Raw genomic sequence first — 19,418 nt, forward strand, 5'->3', positions numbered from 1 at the left:
TGTTAGCTTTCTGTGAACTAAAAGTTGACCGGAAAGATATCGTTACAGATCAATAATTCAATTTTTATAACAGAATAAAATGAATTTTTCATTAGTTGTGAAAGAATTGTCCTTCAAACATTTTTCTGATCTTGTTGTTGTTGGAATAAAACTTGGATCAAGGAACTAATTTAAAATTATAGTCCAATTCAAATATCGATTTTAATTAATGCACTTTAATATTCCATTTATTTCATTTATATTTTCTTTTTTCTTTTTTTTCTTTTTTAACCAGAATAAATAAAAAATGAACAAAAATTAGATTAACATGATATTAGATATGGCCGTACCAGAAAAATTCAGAAATAAATACGTTAATTATGATTTTAAAACTTACTTTTGTTTTACTAATTAAAATTTCATGGCTTATTTAGATATCAGCTGATATTACATATCAGATATCAGCATGTCCTAGGATGAAAGGATTAGAAGGGCTTTTGAGTCTTTGATGGAAAGTTAATACGAAATAGAATGCAAACAGAGGTTAATGCTAAACCCTATGCTTTCTAAAATCCAGAATATAATTATTACTTTATTGATAAAAATTTTTTTAAATGTTTTTACCTTTAAAACTTTAAGAAATCGAAAATTAGTTCAGATTTTAAGGAATAAATATCGTCATATCTATAGAAAATGCATCTAATAGAAATTTTGAGACATCCATTCTATTCAAAATAGTCTAAATATCATATAACTGGCCTTTGGGGTTGAAACAAACCACACAGATAAGGGGCGAGGATTGTAAGTTATGCCCAGGAGGTATTTAAGGTTTTTATGGAATGGGTGGTTGTTTAAGTTTAGAAGAGGCTTTGTCTTTCTCCCTGAAAAAGACTATGTCAATATAAAACGAACAGAAATTAACTAAAAAAAACTTTTTCCAGAAATTAGTTTTTCAAAAAAAAGTAAAGAACTCCATTAAACCAAAAATGAACAAAAATAGAATCAAATTATGTACCAAGCATACAACTACCACAACTCAGTATCAATAAATAAATGAAACCCGAAACAAACATAAATTAAAATAAGTCAAACTCAAAACAAGCAGAAATTAATATGAGTAGGGTTCTAAACCCCATGCGTTCTAAAAGCTAGAATATAATTTGTATTTAACTGAAAAAAAAATTCAATTGAATTTAGTGAAAAAAATGTGTATGGTCAGTTTAATGAACAAAATAGAATTAAATAATCTACCAAGCATACAACTACCACAAATCAGTATCAATATAAAAAATGAAACCCAAAACAAACAGAAATTAAAATATGTCAACTCAAAACGAGCAGAAATTAATCTGAGTAGGGTTCTAAACCCTTTGCTTTCTAAAAGCTAGAATATAATTTTGTACTTTATTTAAATTTTTTTTTTTAATGTTTTCTCTTTTATAACCTTAATGGATTTTATGGATTAAATATCACGCATATGTACATTAAACTGACAATGCATATTTTTTTCAGTAAATTCATTTGTACATTAAACTGACAAACCGCATATGTACATTAAACTGACAATGCATATTTTTTTCAGTAAATTCATTTGAATTTTTTTCAGTTCTTTGCTGAAAACCTTTGACACTAAGAGCTCAAAGTCCTATTCTGTGGCCAAAAAAATTTATTCATAATTAATTATATTTCCAAAAATAACCTTGAAAGTAGTGGCGTTGTTGTAGGCGGCCAATGATTTAGAGAAAAAATGATTCTATTCCCATGCTCTTGACTTTTCGAATGGCAGGGGTGGATCCAGGATTTTTTTAGGGGGGGGGGCATAATAGGTTGATCCTATAAAAACAATTTAGGGGGGGCGCAAAATAGGTAGATCCGATAAACTTGCGTTAAAAGCAAGCTTAATTAACGCAAACTTGGGTCAATTAAGAAAATTACACTACTTTAGACTACACTAGGGGGCGCGTGCCCACCTCGCCGCCCTGGATCCACCACTGTCGGACTGAGATCCATCTTGCCCCCCCCCCCCTATAAAGTGTTGTTGCTACATCCCTGCATGAGAGCTCCGATTCAACTTTGTAGTTCCCGGTAATTTTAACATGACTGCTAGTAAGGTAATTTTTAACATGAGAAAAAGTTAGTCATATTTTGAGCTTAAATTATTACTAGACGCCCACCTATGTAGGTATTTATAATTAGTCAAGAAAATGTGTCAAAAACGATATTAATTTTTTTTCTTTTTTATTTTAATTTTTCAATTGTGTTTTTATTCCACATTCACAGAATTTTCAGTCAAATTTTCCATGGGAAATACTACATTTTCGTCTAAATTACTACGGTGCAAAAAAAATAAGCAAATCTAGTTCATTAGATTTGGCGCGTTTTTCGTCTATAAAAGCTTAGACATTATTAATTTTACGAGTCCAAAGGCAATCTATCCTTCGGAGATACTTTGATTACTTGAGCTATTATCTATAGGTTTAGGTGTTTTCTCTTGGAACATTCTCAGACTCCATTAAGAATACTCCCTGAGGAAGATTACCCCCTCCCCCAGTCATAGTTGAAAATATTCTTTTTTAAATTTAATTTCGAATTTTTGTAATTCATGCCAAGGCTTAACCAAGACATGATGTAACCAAGACTTAATCTGAATAGGACACTAAGCCCTATGCTTTCTAAAAGCAAGAATATAATTTGTACTTTACTGAAAAAATTGAAATGAATTCACTGAAAAAAAATCTGTCAATTTAATATACACATGATGATATTTATTCCTTAAAATCTTAATTAATTTTTGATTTCTTAAAGTTATAAAAATGAAAACATTAAAAAGAATTTTTTAAAAGAATTGCTGCATAAGAATTTAAAAGATAAAGAATAATTTTTTTTGCCATAGAATAATATTTTGAGCTCTTAGTGTCAAACGTTTTCAGTAAAGAGCTGAAAAAATTCAAATGAATTTACTGAAAAATGTATTCATAATTAAGTATATTTCTAAAAATACCCTTCAAAGCAGTGGCGTTGTTTCAGGCGGGCAATGATTTGGAGAAGATAATATTCTATAGCCCATGCTCCTGACTTTCCGGATTGAAATCCCTCTTGTCCCCCTCCCCTCAATAAAAGGTTGGAGCTATATCCCTTCTAGAGAGCTCCGATGCAACTTTGTAATTCCCAGTAATTTTAACATGACTGCTAATAGGCAATTTTTAACACGAGAAGAATTATTATTGTAAGTTAGTTATCTTTCGAGCTTAAATTATTATTAAACGTCCACCAATGTATGTATTTATAATTAGTCAAGAAAATGTGTCGAAAACGGAAATAATTTTTTTCTTTTTCATTTTAATTTTTCAGTTGTGTTTTTATTCCACATTAGCAGAATTTTCATTAAAAATTTTCAAGGGAAATGCTACATTCTCGTCTAAATTACTACGGTGCAAAAAATAAGCAGAGCTAGTTTATTAGATTCGGCGCGTTTTTCGTCTTTAACAGCTTAGAAATTAATAATTTGATGAGTCCAAAGACAATCTTTCCATCAGAAATACTTTAATTGCTTAGGCTATTATATATAGGTTTAGGTGTTTTCACTTGGAAAATTCTCAAACTCCATTAAGTATACTCCCCGAGGAAAATTACCCCCTCCCCTATTCATAGTTGAAAATACTTTTTTTAATTTAATTTTGATTTTTTTTAATTCATGCCCAGGCTTAACCAAGACATGATGTAACCAAGACTTAATCTGAATAGGGTTCTAAACCCTATGCTTTCTAAAAGCCAGAATATAACCTTTACTTTACTGAAAAAAATTCAATTGAATTTACTGAAAAAAATCTGCATTTTCAGTTTAGTATAAACATGCTGATATTTATTCATTAAAATCTTAATTGATTTTTGTTTTTTTAAAGTTAGAAAAGTGACAACACTAAAAAGAATCTGTTTAAAGAATTGCTATACAAGACCTAAAAAGAAAAAGAACACATTTTTTGTGCCAGAGAATAATATTTAGAACTCTTAGTGTCAAGCGTTTTCAGTAAAGAACTGAAAAATATTTAAATGAATATACTGAGAAAAATATTCATTGTCAGTTTAATGTACATATGCTTATATTTATTTCATAAAACCCTAGTTAATTTTTGATTTCTTAAGGTTATAAAAGCGAAAACATTAAAAAAATTTGAATAAAGTACAAAATTATATTCTAGCTTTTAGAAAGCATAGGGTTTAGAACCCTACTCAGATTAATTTCTGCTCGTTTTGAGTTTGATATATTCTAATTTCTGTTTGTTTTGGGTTTAATTTTTTTATTGATACTGAGTTGTGGTAGTTGTATGCTTCGTAGATTATTTGATTCTATTTTTTTCATTAAACTGACCATACACAGTTTTTTCACTAAAATCATTTGAATTTTTTCAGTAAAATATAAATTATATTCTAGCTTCTAGACCTCAAGGGGTTTAGAACCCTACTCATATTAATTTCTGCTTATTTTGAGTTTGACTTATTTTAATTTATGTTTGTTTCGGGTTATATTTATTTATTGATACTGATTTGTGGTAGTTGTATGCTTGGTACATAATCTGATTCTATTTTTGTTCATTTTTGGTTTAATGTAGTTCTTTTTTTTGAAAAACTTATTTTGTGGAACAAGTTTTTTTTAATTAATTCCCAATAAGGCATCTCAGCAGTATCCCAAGAACGACTGAGGGTATTATGTTCAAACTTTTGGGGCTACTTCTGCTCTTAAAATTTAACCAAATCAAAATAGCGTAAGTGTATCCAAGCTATCAAAGAAAGTAAACAGATTTTATTGTGAATGGTATTAGGTTTTCCATTTCAGGTCAACTAGAGGAGGTATAAAACTACATTAAACACTACTTTTTGTGTCCAGATTTTTAAAAGGGTGCATGTTGTTAAAAATTGCTGAAAACTTTTCTCCAGCATACAAATAGCAGGCCAAATTACAAAGTCTTAAAAAACGAAAGGATTTTAAGTATTATTTTTTTTTTCCCTGAAAATACTACGTCAATACAAAACGGGTAGATACTAATTTAAAAAACAATTTCCACGCAATAGTTTTCTCAGAGGAAATTAAAGAATTCAGTTAAGCAGAAAATGAACAAAAATCAAATCCACGAGTATACAAAGTGCGACATTGCCACCCACAAGCAATGAGAAATAAATGAAACCCAAAACGAACAGAAATTACAATAAATAACCGAGTCAAACTCAAAACGAGCAGAAATTAACATAAGTTGGGCACAAAACCACTTTGCCTTCCCAAGGCCAGAAAAAAATATGCCCTTTACTGAAAAAATAGAAATGAATGTGCATTGTCAGTTTAATATACATATACTGATATTTAGTAATCAAAATGTTAATATTATTTGATTTATTAAAGTTATAATAGTAAAAACATTTATATTTTTTCAGTAAAGTGCAAATTTTTTTCTGACGTTGGGAAGGCATACGGTAGGGGTTTTGCACCAAACTTATGTTAATTTCCGTTCGGTTTGAGTTTGAATCGGTTATTTATTGTAATTTCTGTTCGTTTTGGGTTTCATCTATTTATCGTTGCTGATTTGTGGTAGTTTCACGCTTGGTAGATTATTTGATTTTATTTTTGCTCATTTTTTGTTTAATGGAGTTCTTTACTTTTCTTTGAAAAATTTATTTTGCGGAAATAGTTATTTTAAGTAATGCGGAACAAAAACGAGTTAATTTCTAACTCATTAAGAAAACGAATTAAAAAGTCCCAGCTACGGACTGACCCGTGAGCATGAAAAAGCCTTGCATCATTTTTGAAACAGAACAATGCAAAGATTTACCAAACATATTTTTAGAAAGCCAAAGTGGGGGGCTCTTGTAACTGTCTCCCTAACACCCCATTCCAGGCCATTTTTAGGGCAGAAACATGGGTTCGTTTCACCTTGTTTGAATTTGAATCTTGCGTTGATTCTAGTCTTATGACCAGAGAATTAAATTGATCCTAAGGTCCCTACAACACACCCCAATATCAAATTTTTAAGCGGTAAGGCATACATTGACATTGTATTGTAGCCGAAATTGCACAGAGGGTTTTCAATTTGTATGATCGGTGAACAATATGGGCAAGTACTCTGACACCCAAAATCTTCCATCCCACAGTCGACTTCTAGGAGAGAAATATACATATTGCACCTTGCTTCAACCGAAATATTACAAAAATTTTCAGAAAGTATGATTGGAGACACAAATTTTGCATTTCGCCCTTCTAACACTCCCCTATCCCGGGCACGGGAAAATTTTTTGCCGAAAGGTAGGTAGACTTGTTCTCTGGTTGGCTTGAAACTATTGGGACAAAAGTATCTTGGGCCGATGGGGCATGAGGATGATTATTTTTGAAGATATAAACCCCTTCTCGAACCTTCGCGTGTAATGCGTGTGAACCAATTGAAAATATATGGACCCTTGGTGTAAGAGGATTAAGTGAAGGATTTCTAAAGGAATAAGCTATTTCTGAGTCTCACCTATTTTTCGGGTGAAAGCTCTGGATACGCTTAAAATCTGCACGGCAAATAGGTGCAACAATCACGTAATACTTATCACGTAGTACCTTGGGAGTGCGATCAAGTACTCCCAAGGAATTTTAGACAGTTGGCCAGGTGCAGTTTTAGGGGAGGGGACCAAGGGGGTGCTTGCTCCGGGCGCGGAAATCTTAGGGATGTGATTTTCAAATAAATACTCTAACGGTTATAATAATTTTCTTATTTTTGAAATTGAATTTCTATTCAAATAAAGTAGAGGGCGCATTTGGAAGTAAGTAAAGCAAGTAAAATCCAAAATTTTCATTTTCTCGTATCTTCATCAACAATTTTTGAAAATAAAAGTAAGCAGACGGAATTTAAGCAATTTTAAATCAAGTTTTGAAGTAAAAGTAATTAGAATAAATTTAAGAAAAAGAAGCGATTAATAGAAACTCGATAACTTAATAATTTTATAGGAACTAAAGTAAAAATTCAAACTTAAATAAATGGAAGGTTATGTTAATAAATGGAAATTTTCTTAAAATTTGGTCTGAATGGGAGACGGGGAGATGCTAACCAAGATTTTGCCCGGGCGCAAGAGAGGCCAGAACCGCCACTGCAGCTGGCTTTTTTTATTCAAGTTACTAACGGAAAAAGCGGAAATTTTTATCAGGATGGAATGGGCGATGGATACTTATTAATATACTGATCTGAGACGAATCCACGCCGAGATTAGTTTGCAGTAGAATAGTAACTTGTTGCATACCTGTTTTATCAAATCCACTTTTCAGAAAATAATCCCTTCTTAGTTCGTTATGGTTTGGTTTTTGTCTTAAATACATGTCATAAAAATCTTGTTTGAACTTTTTCTTGAATGGATTGAATGCTGATACTTCATATGTAATGATGAAAAGAATAGTGAGAACCTGAAAAAGATAATAAAGAATAGCGTTTCTAACAGCCCTACTCCTTCGCTCTTAGGGGGAGTAGATTAAGGAGGAGTAGAACATTTTCTACTTCTCTTATAGAGTATGTAATGGCAATCTAAAATAAAATTTGCACCGATATAAAGCGAAACCGGACCAAATTCTCATTTTTCAACTGGATAAACTCAGCTTTTTATGGATGGAAAAATATTTTCTAAGAATAATCATAAAGGTATATTATACTAATTAATACTATATGAAAAAGTATATACAAATTATTATAAGAAATATTATAAAGCTTATGTTAAAAAAACTAACAAAAATAATCAAATAATTGTTAATTAATCATTCATTTAAATACTAAGGACTAAAACTTGTTAAATTGGTGAAAAATAGCTAAACTTGCTAAGAAGTTTGATAAATAAATTACACTTAAGCATATCTTTCATATTCAAAATCGAAACTCAAAATAAAAAAAGAAAACATAATTGTATAACGTCTGAAATTTCTTTCATTAAAATTAAAATGTGTAATTATCACATCCGGTTTACTTCATAATACACTACAAACATCGCTTGCCTTTGTACGCTCCGTACGCCTTTAATTTTATGGATCAACTTTGTCGAACTTTTTTCTTATTTTGCGTTTATTGGGAGAACCCAAAAAATATAAGCGCGTCCATTGGGCAGATTCTATCAATCTAACAGTATGTCCAATCTGTAAAACTTGCAATCTCCAACCTATATATTGTCAACACAGAATGAATAATCGAATTTCGATTAAAATCAAAATTGCAGATTGATGTTGCAAATTTACTCAGTGTGGCAAATGAAAACGGGCCATAAATAAAACTTATAAGAAAAAAAAACTAGCGCTAGTATCGAGAAGAAAAATCCTAGCGCCATCTACCACTGCACGATTTTTTTTGTGTTTTTCTAGCCTACCTTAAACTGTTGCATACTTGTTTTTAAATTACTCTAAATTATAAGAAAAGATAAAGAATGCAGAATACTGCCACAAGTAGGCCTAGCATCTAAAACTTAACTAGCCTACTTAATCTGCATAGAGGTTCTCAAGTTACACTAGGCTTATTTCACGTAGGCCGGATTGCAACTTAAAATAATTCTTGGAACTGAAAAAGACGACTAGTTATAACACACAGATGTATTTTCCTTAAGTATCTAAAATCGCTGATTGGTTATAACAGTTACCCGACTTTCTAAGTTGGTTAATTGACCAGACTATTTCAAGAAGAAAAAAAAAGTTTCAGGAGATTTCTGAGGAAGTCTTAAAAAAATCCCGAATTTCAAGGAAGTCTTAAAGACCACTGGAGATAATTTTGGACTTAACCTTATATTCTAGGGCGGAGTGAAAAACTAAAATGAATCTTACAAAGTAATGGTTTAAATGTAGCTTTAAAAAGCAGCAGTACTTTAAGAAGTTGTATGAGTTCCTGAAAGGATCGAGCTTCAAGGGAGCGTCAAAATGGAGAGTCAGATCCCTAGTACTTGCGGAAGCTCTTATGTAGGACGTACTAACCATAATTTAAAAAATAGACTAATACAATATCAAGGATCTATTAGTAATGGAGTGACAATACGTCCGTGCATTACACCCTAATTTGGGCTCTAAAGATGACCTATATTTGGGCCATTGACCTACTTATATAACAATATTACAAGAGAGATACATCATTAGCATAATCCAGTCGACATCTCATTTTCAAATACCTGTCTGAACATGATTAACGAAGAAAGTTGAAATACGTGTTTTGACGATTAAATTCTATGAATAAATTTTTTATTTGGATTGAAAGAACTTAGGTCTTATGACACACGAATGGGTTAAGTAAACTGACAAACTAATGTTCCCCAATGAATCAATTGCTATGGCGTTTTTTAGAGGGAAATTATGGTCATCGATATCCCACCTCCAAGGGCCTCCAAACGCCACTCCTCCTAGTTTTTGTGCCCCTTTTTTAGAATATAGAATTTCTTGGACTTAAAATTTCTTAGACTCAGAATGTTTTTGGACTTTTTGTACTGGTTTCGTACTGGTGAACAATGGGTTTTTGGTTTTTGTATGCGGCTGCCTCCGTGGCACTCTATGGCCGGTCATCGACACTACCTAGTTTATAATATGTTTTTAATCAGTATTTTTTTTGCATTGGAATGATAAACACTTGCATCATTTTCTTATAAAAAAGTGAGGATGAAATATTCCAAGAATGTATGTGCACATGAAAAAATTATCGTTTTATTGAATGCTGAAAAGACAAATATTTGAAGTATGAAACAAGTGCTAGTGATAGCACTATTAGATATGCATGCGTGCGTTGTCATGACAGTGAAAGATCAGACTTCTTGGACTACCAAAAAACTCCAACAGTTAAGATGTTGGATATGCGAGAGTACCTTTTCCAGAAGTTAGTACTCAAAGATAATGCAAGCCTGAAAGTACTAGTTGAGTTTGAGGGTCAGCTTTTTGATAATGGTTCTGGTAACGCGTTACCTGTTGATAGATCATATCTCCATCTTTCTGGTATTAGTATTCAAATAAAAGCAAAGAGAAAAACAAAGGCATACTGCATACTGATCCCAAAATGGGATAAGTGCCATGTCAAGAAAAAACACAATGAAGTATTCAATGGATTGGATACAAAGCGTTCATTTTTATTTGTAAAATGATATTCTATGTGTCGTTATTGCAATAAAAATATTTTATGCATTACTTTGTTATGTTTTCATAATTTTTAGGGCATATAAGCAAGTCGAACATTTAGAATGTCTAATAAAAATTCGGAGATGCAAGAAAAGGAATTTTCAGAGACATAGATACTACTAGCAGGCTCATAGGGAGTATATTAGAATCTGAGATGTTAACAGGTTTTTTACCAAAATCTGAAAGAGATGAGCTGGATTTTTATTTCCAACACACCGATTCAGACACACAAACATACAATGGCAGACATGGAGACACGCAAATACCTGCTCGCACACATAAGCACATGCCTATATATATATATATCTCTCTCTCTCTCTCTCTCTCTCTCTCTCTGTCCCTGTACCTATGTGTCTTAGCATTTTTTTTTTTTTATCTCTGTGCCTGTGTGTCTGTGTGGGTGTTTGCTTGTCTCTGTGTCAGTTTTTTTGTGTTTGTGTGCCCGACTCTGTATGTTTGTGTGTGGTTTGTCTCTCTCTCGCTCTGTCTCTCTGTGCCTGAGTGTCTGAGCGGGTGTTTGCTTGTTTCTTTGTCTGTCTTTGTGTGTTTGTGTGCCTGACTATGTGTTTGTTTGTTTGTCTCCCCCTCTCTCTCTCTCTCTCTCTCTCTCTCTCTCTCTCTCTCTCTCTCTCTCTCTCTCTCTCTCTCTCTCTCTCTCTCTCTCTCTCTCTCTCTCTCTGTGTCTATGTGACTGACCGGGAGTTTGCTTGTTTCTTTTTCTGTCTTTGTATGTCTGACTGTGTGTTTGTAGGTGTTTTTATATCTCTCTCTCATTCTCTCTGCCTTTGTGTCTGAGTGGTTCTTTGCTTGCCTCTCTCTCTCTCTCACTCTCTCTCCCTCTCTCTCTCTCTCTCTCTCTCTCTCTCTCTCTCTCTCTCTCTCTCTCTCTCTCTCTCTCTCTCTCTCTCTCTCTCTCTCTTTGCCTGTATGTCTGACTGGCTGTTTGATTGTCTCTGTCACTATGCCTGTCTGTCTAATCAGATGTTTGCTTGTCCCCGTGTATGTCTTTGTGTGTTTGTGTTTCTCCCTCTATTTGTTTGTTTTTCTCCCTCTCCCTCTCTCTCTCTCTCTCTCTCTCTCTCTCTCTCTTTCTCTGTCTCTCTCTCTATATGCCTATGTGTTAGTGGTAATGTTTGCTTGTCTCCGTGTGTGTCTTTGTGTGCAGGGGCGAATCTCCAGCATTTTTATTGGAGGGGCAAGAGGGATCCATATCTGGATAGTCAAAGGGCATGGGATATATAATATTATATACTGCCCCCCTCGCCACCCCAAAACGACGCCCCTGTTTATGTGCTAGTGTGTCTGACTCTCTGTGTTTTTACTTGTTTTTATCTCCCTTTACAGTTAAGTGGCTGCTTACCTGTCCCCGTGTCTGTCTTTGTGTGGGTTTAATGGTCTGAATCTGTGTTGTTGTTTGTGTTTTTGGCTATCTGTCTCTCTCTCTCTCTGGCTATGTGTCTAAGCGGGTGTTTGTTTGTCCCTGTGCCTGTCTTTGTGTATCTGAATCTTTGTGTTTGTAAGTGTTTTTGCCGCTCTCTCTTTCTCTCTCTCTCTCTCTCTCTCTCTCTCTCTATGTCTCCCTCTTTTTCTCTCTCTCTTTCTCTCTACGCGCCTGTTTTTTTTAGCGGGTGTTTGCTTGTGTCTCTCTCTCTCTCTCTCTCTCTCTCTCTGTGCGTGTTTATTTGTCTGACTCTGTGTGTTTGTAGGTATTCTCTCTCTCTCTCTCTCTCTCTCTCTCTCTCTCTCTCTCTCTCTCTGTGCCTGTTTGTATGAGTGGATGTTTGCTTGTCTCTCTCTCTCTCCTTTCTCTCTCTCTCTCTCTCTGTCTGTCTCTTTCTCTCTCTGTGCCTATGTATCTGAGCGAATGTTTGCTTGTCCCAGTGTCTGTCTTTGTTTGTTTGTGCTTCTGAATCTGTGTGTTTGTAAATGTTTTTGTCTCTCTATCTCTCTCTCTCTCTTTTTTTTTCTCTCTCTCTCTCTCTGTGCCTTCGTGTTTGTCCGAATGTTTGTGTGTCTCTGTGCTTGTCTTTATGTGTTTGTTTGTGTCTAACTCTGTTGGTTTGTATGTGTTTCTCTCTCTCTCTGTGCTTGTGTGTCTGAGTGAATGTTTGCATGTCATCCTGTCTGTCCTTGTGTGTCTGACTGTGTGTTTGTGGTTGCTTTTGTCTCTATCTCGTTGTATCCGTATGCCTGAGTGGTTGTTTGCTTATCTCTCTCTCTCTCTCTCTCTCTCTCTCTCTCTCTCTCTCTCTCTCTCTCTCTCTCTCTCTCTCTGTGCCTCTCTCCCTGTGTCTGAGTGGGTGGTTGCATGTTTCTCTGCCTGCATTTGTGTGTTTTTGTATCTCACTCTATGTTTTTATAGGTGTTTGTCTCTCTCCCCCCCTCTTTCTCTGTGTCCCTCTCTCTTTCTCTCTCTCATTTTCTCTTTCTGTGCCTATGTTTCTGAGCGGCTTTTTGCTTGTCCCTGTGTCTGTATTTGTTTGTTTTTGTGTTTGACTCTCTGTGTTTGTAGGATTTCTCTCTCTCTCTCTCTCTCTCTCTCTCTGTCTCTCTGTTTGTCTGTCTGTCTGTCTCTTTCTGTGTCTCTCTGTCTCTCTCTCTCTCTCTCTCTCTCTCTCTCTCTCTTTCTCTCTGTCTCTCTCTCTCTCTCTCTCTCTCTCTCTCTCTCTCTCTCTCTCTCTCTCTCTCTCTGTGACTGTGTGTTTGAGCCGTTGCTTGCTTGTCTGTGAGGATTTTGGAAAAAATCCAGCTTATGTCTCTCAGACTTTGATCAAAGATCTAACAACCTATCTCAGATTCAAATATACCCCCTATGAGTCCGCTAGTAGTATGTATGGCTATGAAAATTTCTTTTCTTAGATCGCGGACTATTAATAAATATTCTAAACGTTCGACTTACTAGCGTAACCTAAAAATAATGAAAAACACAACAAAGTAATGCATAAAATATTTTTATTGAAATAATAAAATGTAGAATATCATCATAAAAATAAAAATAAATGCTTTGATTCCATTCTATAATATTTTATTAGATTTTCTCTGGATATTACACTTATTTCATTTTTGGGAGCATACATGAGTTTTAACATGATTTCAGCTACAATGGCATCTCACATTTCATCATTGGTATTATTGGGTTCATTGACTATATCTGTTGGAATACGATCAATGGTAGTAATAATGATCACGTACGCATCGTTTTTCATCTATTCATCTTTATACCCCGTTGTCATTTGTCTGCCAATGCCCTTTTTATTTTGCTTTCGATTTTACTGTCTATTAACACATTGTTTTACATATATTACGGTTTTGGCACATATACAAGATATGTGTTATGACATTACTGCAGCAGTGTTCCTTTCTTTTCCCATCTGCTTTTATTTAAATACTAATACCAGAAAGTTGGCGATGGGATCTATCAATATCTAACGCGTTACCAGAACCATTAGCAAGAAGTTGACCCTCGTCGTCAACTATTAGTTTCAGGCTTACATCATCTTTGAGCACTAACGTCTCTGGAAATGCTACTCTCGAATTTCCACCGCAATAAAAGTTGAAATTTGGGGTAGTCCAAAGAAATCTAATCTCTCACTGTCATGACAACGCACACATACCTTTACAATACTGTTATCACTAGTACTTGACCATAGTTCAAATATTTCTCTCTTTCAGTATTAAATGCAAAAATAATTTTATCATGTGCACATACTTTCTTAAAATATTTCATCTTCACTTTGTTTTATAAATATAATGCAAGTTTTATCATTCCAATGCACAAAAATACTCATTAAAAGCACATAATAAGCCAGGTAGTGTCGATGACCAGCCTCAAAAAATTCTGCGTTCCCAAAAGGGGGGGGCAAAAAATTTAGAGAGGGGTATTTGGGGTCCCTTCGATGTAGAACATTGATGATCATAAGTACCCTCAGATGACCATAAAAAATGCCATAGTAATTTATTCATTTGGGAACATAAGTTCATCGATTTTTTTTACCCAAGCTTCTGTTATAAGACCAGCATTATGCAATCCATTAAAAAATTTATTTATAGAATTAAATCGTCAAACCACGTATTTAAACTTTCTTTGCTAATCATGTTCAGACAAATATTTGAAAATGAGATGCCGACTGGATTATGCTAATGATGCAGTTTTCTTGTAATGTGGTTAATTAGGCAGGTCAATGACCCAAATATAGGTAGTTTTTAGAGTCCAAATAAAAGTTTAGTGTCCGGTGGAATTGTCCCACCCCTACTTTTATTTCGTCGTCCCAAATGAAAAAATACATACCTGAAAGTTTCACGTCCGGTTTTCCTGTGTGTATTTTTGATTTCCCGGACCCTCTTGTTCTCTTTGAAAAACTGTCACTGATATCGGAGTTTAAAACAAATTTTTAGGAAAACCATTACGATTAAAAAAATTTCATTCAAGAACCTAGCTCTGAATATAGATACAGGTAAATTGGGCTTAAGTTCAATTTATGATAATTTACTACTGTCAAATAAAGTATATTTCGTTTCTCTCAGCATCACTGACCTTTATTGACCGACCTGATAATGAGCCTTCAAGTGATTAAATAATAAAAAAAAATTTAAAACTGAAAGTAAGGAACGACTTTAAAACTTAAAACGAACAGAAATTATTCCTTATATGAAAGGAGCTGTCCCCTCCTAAACGCCTCGCTCTTTACGCTAAAGTTTTTTATTGTTAAAAAAAATAAGAGTTGTGAGAAAGTCAATAATTAGTGTTTTGTTCGGTATAAATGTCAATGTTATATATGATATATATGTCATATATATCAATGTTATATATGTCAATGTTATATATGTCAATGTTATATATCAATGTTTATATGATTTTAGTCTATCTGCTGAAGACGGTCGCTATATATGACCAAAACATCCAGAGATATTTTTGGGTCTCACTGTCGAATGAAAGGATTTTTCTTATTAAACTATTATTTATACATAACCCAGTTTCATTTGCATTGTTAAAATTTAAAAATTTTAAGTCCTTAGACGCTACCTTGTCAATGTCACTGTTAGTTTTTGATGCCAACCTTTACATATTAAATTGCCGAAGAATCTACAACTCTTCCCCACTACATAGTGGCTGTTTCTCTGTTCGTGCACTAAAACGATTTTCCTAAATTATCTGGCATCTCCTAAGCAATAATCTAATCACAGTTTCCTAGTTTTGGAATTGTTTGCCTTAATGTATACGTTTTTTGCAAGTATGATGAGTATAAAACGTTAATAATTTATTTGAAAACCTGTTAGACTAAGGTAGTTCTAAAACATACATAAGCCTGTTCTTAAAAACAAATACACAACGTCACTCTTACGCTTAAAGGTCGTATCCAATAGGTTCACACATTTGAGATAATTTCCAAAACCATTTGATAAGCTGTTAAAATAGTTTGTGGTAACAAATTGTAAGTAAGGAGCGACTCGGTCCAATAGTAGCCTAGTCGAAACTCTAAAAAAAATTAAATTTTGATCCCTCAAAGGAGAGATCAGCAGAGTAATGTAGGTGCAGACCAGTGCCGTATCCAGGATTTATTTTGTTGGGGAGGAGAGGGTTTACAAAATAATTTTTTCGGGGGGGGGGGGTACAAAAATACTTTAAAGACGCATGAAAAATATGTGTTTATATCCATTTTTGTTACGTGTTTTACGAGTCGGACAAACATTTGGGGGAGAGGGGTTCAAAACCCTTAACTAAACTCCCCTGGATACGGCCTTGGTTCGGACGATTGAATCGTGATTGAACATACATTGCCCTGCTGGCAATTATATCAGAAGTTTGAAAACATTAGACGCAACGTTTAGGTGTAACACTGACTGTAAGAAAACATTAACATATCTTTGCTGTTTAACAAGTGTTTTAGTTTTAGTTTAGTTTATTTATCACAAAAGTTCACACCATGTTGATCAGTTTTCAATTTAGAATAGCTGCGTAAGGGGGAAAAAAGTACTGGTTCCGTGTTGGCGCGCAGCAAAAACATTCCTTTACTTGACATTAAGTAATCATTTGAAACAAGACAATAAATAGAATAAATAAATATAGAACATAAAAATAATAAAATGATAAAGATAGAATGAAAAAATAAAAAGGGAATAAATTTAACGAATAAAAATCGAAAAAGGATTAGAAGAGAATAAAATAATAACTAAATAAAATCATTTATTCTTAAAAAAATACATGCAAGAATTTTTTCATGCGTATTATTTTCTTTTTCATGCCCTAGTGCTGGAGTTGCAAAGAGCTTGAATTTAGTACTTTACTAGCCAAGGACCCTTTCGGAAAGGCAAAAGAAATAAATAAAAAACGAGAAGTATATTCTTTTGCGAGGAGCGAAAAAAATTCTCCTTATAAACAATCAGCCCCCCCCTAAAAATTGTTCATGGAAGGTTCATTACGATTCCTCAGCCGAGAGATGAAAAACAGGGCATGCATATCAAACTGCGTCATCTAAAAAATTCGTCATCTTTTAATGAAAGCTACAAACTAAATTCAATTTCTTTAAACTGTATGCAATCCTTGCTTGTCTAAGGCACAAGAATAGAGAAAAAAAATGAAATGAAAACGCACACGCCTTCTGATCATCGGAAGCCAACCACTTTGATTGTAATTAATTTAAGAAAACAAAAACAAAGAGAGAGAAAAATCTAAAGATGAATAAAACAAACGGTACTACGGCCAGTAGAAGGAAAAGACAAAATAAAACGACGCGGATATTTCAAATATATAAAACAAGGCGTCGTCAGTGCTAAGAAACACATATAAAATCTAGTATAACCTAAAATTAAATAAAATATAAAACTAAGAAATAAGAAAAAACAATATCTATATATACAGTTGTTGCTACGATGATTGAGCGACACAGAGACTAAATATAGTTGCTTCAATGAGAAAACTGAAGCGACCAGTCTTTTCCTTCTACTGTCCGTAGTCCTGTTCGTTTTCTTCATCTTGAGATTTTTCTCTCTCTTTGTGTTTGTCATGGCTGGCTATTTCAGCTTTAGATCTTTCATAAGAAACAATATTTTTCTGATGGAAGCAATGAGCAATGTTGAAACTTCGAACGAACAAAGCTTACTGCTTTGCGGCTTATGCAATATATTTTTGAAAGACATTTTCAATCAAACTGCATGGCTTTTGAAATTTTCCTATGTTTGCAGAATTCTAAAAATCTAGCGCTTTACTGAAAACACGAAACCAAAGCAGCTCTAAATAGTTCTTTTCTGGCCATGAAACAAATAAATTTTACGACAAGATTTTAGCTCTCTAAAAAAAACAAAAAAGTCTAATTTTCAGTAGAGTGCTAGTCTTTCAGAATTCTACAAATATTAAGAATTATCTTAAGCCAGCTTATTTGAAAAAAGTATTTTAAAAGTTCGTTGCAAAAACCACTAGGAAGTAATTTTTGTTCGTTTGAAGTTTCAATTTTGTTCTTTAGTTTCATGTGAAAAGCTTTGGTTTTTTCAAATTAATTTTGTATGTTTTCTAGTGCTTAAGAATAATGATCTTTGTCCAATTAAGGTAAAGATACTGAAAAAGTCATTCTACGTTTTGGCTATAATAGGATATTAAATATGGTTTTAACGTCGCATCTCTCTTAATCTTTGCCTTAAAAAAATCTGGGGTTCGTTAAGCAGTTTGCGGTAACGAACTGTAAGTAAGGAGCGATTCGGCCCAATAGTAACCAAAACTCTAAAAATGAAATTTTGATAGCAGTTGCTATATCGAAAGGATTGGCTTTTCATGATAGTTCCAAATATATGAAATTCAATAAAGTTCATTTTATCCATCAAAAGTTACGAGCCTGAGAAAACTTGCTTGAATATTAAAAAAGGGAGAAAACACCCCAGGTCCAGAGATTTTAATGAAATTACGCCATCAGATTCAGTATATCAGGAAGCCTCCCTGTAGAGGCTTTAAGCTACTATCTGCAAAAGGTGGAACTTGTACTTTTTGCCAGAAGAAAGATCACGGATGTGTGTTTATTTATTTTTTTCTCAGAGATGATCGTATCTAACCAACGGTCCTAGAAGATTGGAGAGGACTCATCCGAACGAAAGTTAAAAGTTCTAGTGTCCTTGTTAGATCACCAAAAAGATTGGAGGGCAAATAGCCTTTCTCCCATGCCACTTTTTCCTCCAAGGCATCTGATCAAAAGTTTGAGAGAGAATGATTTGAAAATTGTTCAGAAATTAAATTTAAAAAATGCTTTAAACTGGAATAAAAACTCTAACATTAAACTTGAAACGAACAGAAATTATTCTGTAAATAATGGGGGCTACCCCTTCCTTAAACCTCGCTCTTTATGCTAAAGTTTGTCTTTTGTCACATTTCCTTAAGATAATCTGCTCATGCATCAGGGTAGTTGAATTTCAATGAGAAGTATTTTTTTAAGAATTTTAAGACTTTAGCGTAAAAGGTAGAGGTTCAGAATGGGGTTGCTCCCCTCGCATACGGAGTAATTTCTGGTTGTTTTAAGTTTTAATGTTGCTTCTTGCTTTCATTTGAAATTTTTCTTAAATTTAATCGATACTATAAAATGAATCATGATTTCAGAATTTGTAAGGTTTCTCACCAGCTTTGGAGCGAAATCTTTGTTTTGTGCCACAAAATAGCAGAAGACACCACTTTGCTGTGACACAATATATTTCGCCTGTTAAAAAAGTTAAAAAAAATGTTTACGTTCAAATGAGCCTTCTCCCGATTTTCTAGGACAATTGGTTTGATATGATCTTTCCTGGGAAAAAAGAAGCAAACAAAAAATAGACTCAAATGAAAACAACAAGTATCCGTGATCATTCGTCTTAGAAAAGATGCGTCGTTTTGTAGATAGAAGTTTGAAACCTCAGCAACTGGGTTGTCTGTTATTTTTAATTTGATGGTGTAATTTTCATAAGGATTACTTGTACTTCTGAGGGTACTCTGCCCTCTTATCGAAAACCCGACAAATTCTCTTAGGGCTTATCCATTCTGATGGGTCAATTTAAACTTAATAAAGCCTTTAAGAGATTCGTTTGCTACTAGCACGAGTTGTTTCTTACTTACATTTCGCCACCCCGAACTGTTAAAAATGGAAGTTTAACCTATATTTATTGGTAAGAAAAGACACATTCGAAAAAAGAGATAAACTTCTAAATATATTCGAAACTAAATAAGATAGAGGAAAGCAAACTAAAGTAAACGATGAATATTACTTTGTTTGGGGTGGTGGGAGTAAACCTAGTATTTAAATTCTTTCACGTAACTTCTTTTGAACCATGGTAATCACTC

General features: G+C 33.7%; 1 protein-coding gene across 1 annotated transcript in view; it reads right to left on the reverse strand.

Moving 5' to 3' along the window:
- Positions 1-19,418, reverse strand: part of LOC148940227 (uncharacterized) — a 132,020-nt gene that overhangs the window by 95,045 nt on the left and 17,557 nt on the right. Inside the window, exon 2 of the mRNA XM_089106102.1 lies at positions 7,246-7,405. Within this exon, the coding sequence (XP_088962228.1) occupies positions 7,246-7,405 (160 nt within the window). The remainder of the gene's footprint in view (positions 1-7,245; positions 7,406-19,418) is intronic.

This window comes from Artemia sp. Qi Xiang Cuo, chromosome 20, assembly GCF_049724085.1.
Source record: "Artemia sp. Qi Xiang Cuo chromosome 20, ASM4972408v1, whole genome shotgun sequence".
Classification (NCBI taxonomy): domain Eukaryota; kingdom Metazoa; phylum Arthropoda; class Branchiopoda; order Anostraca; family Artemiidae; genus Artemia; species Artemia sp. Qi Xiang Cuo.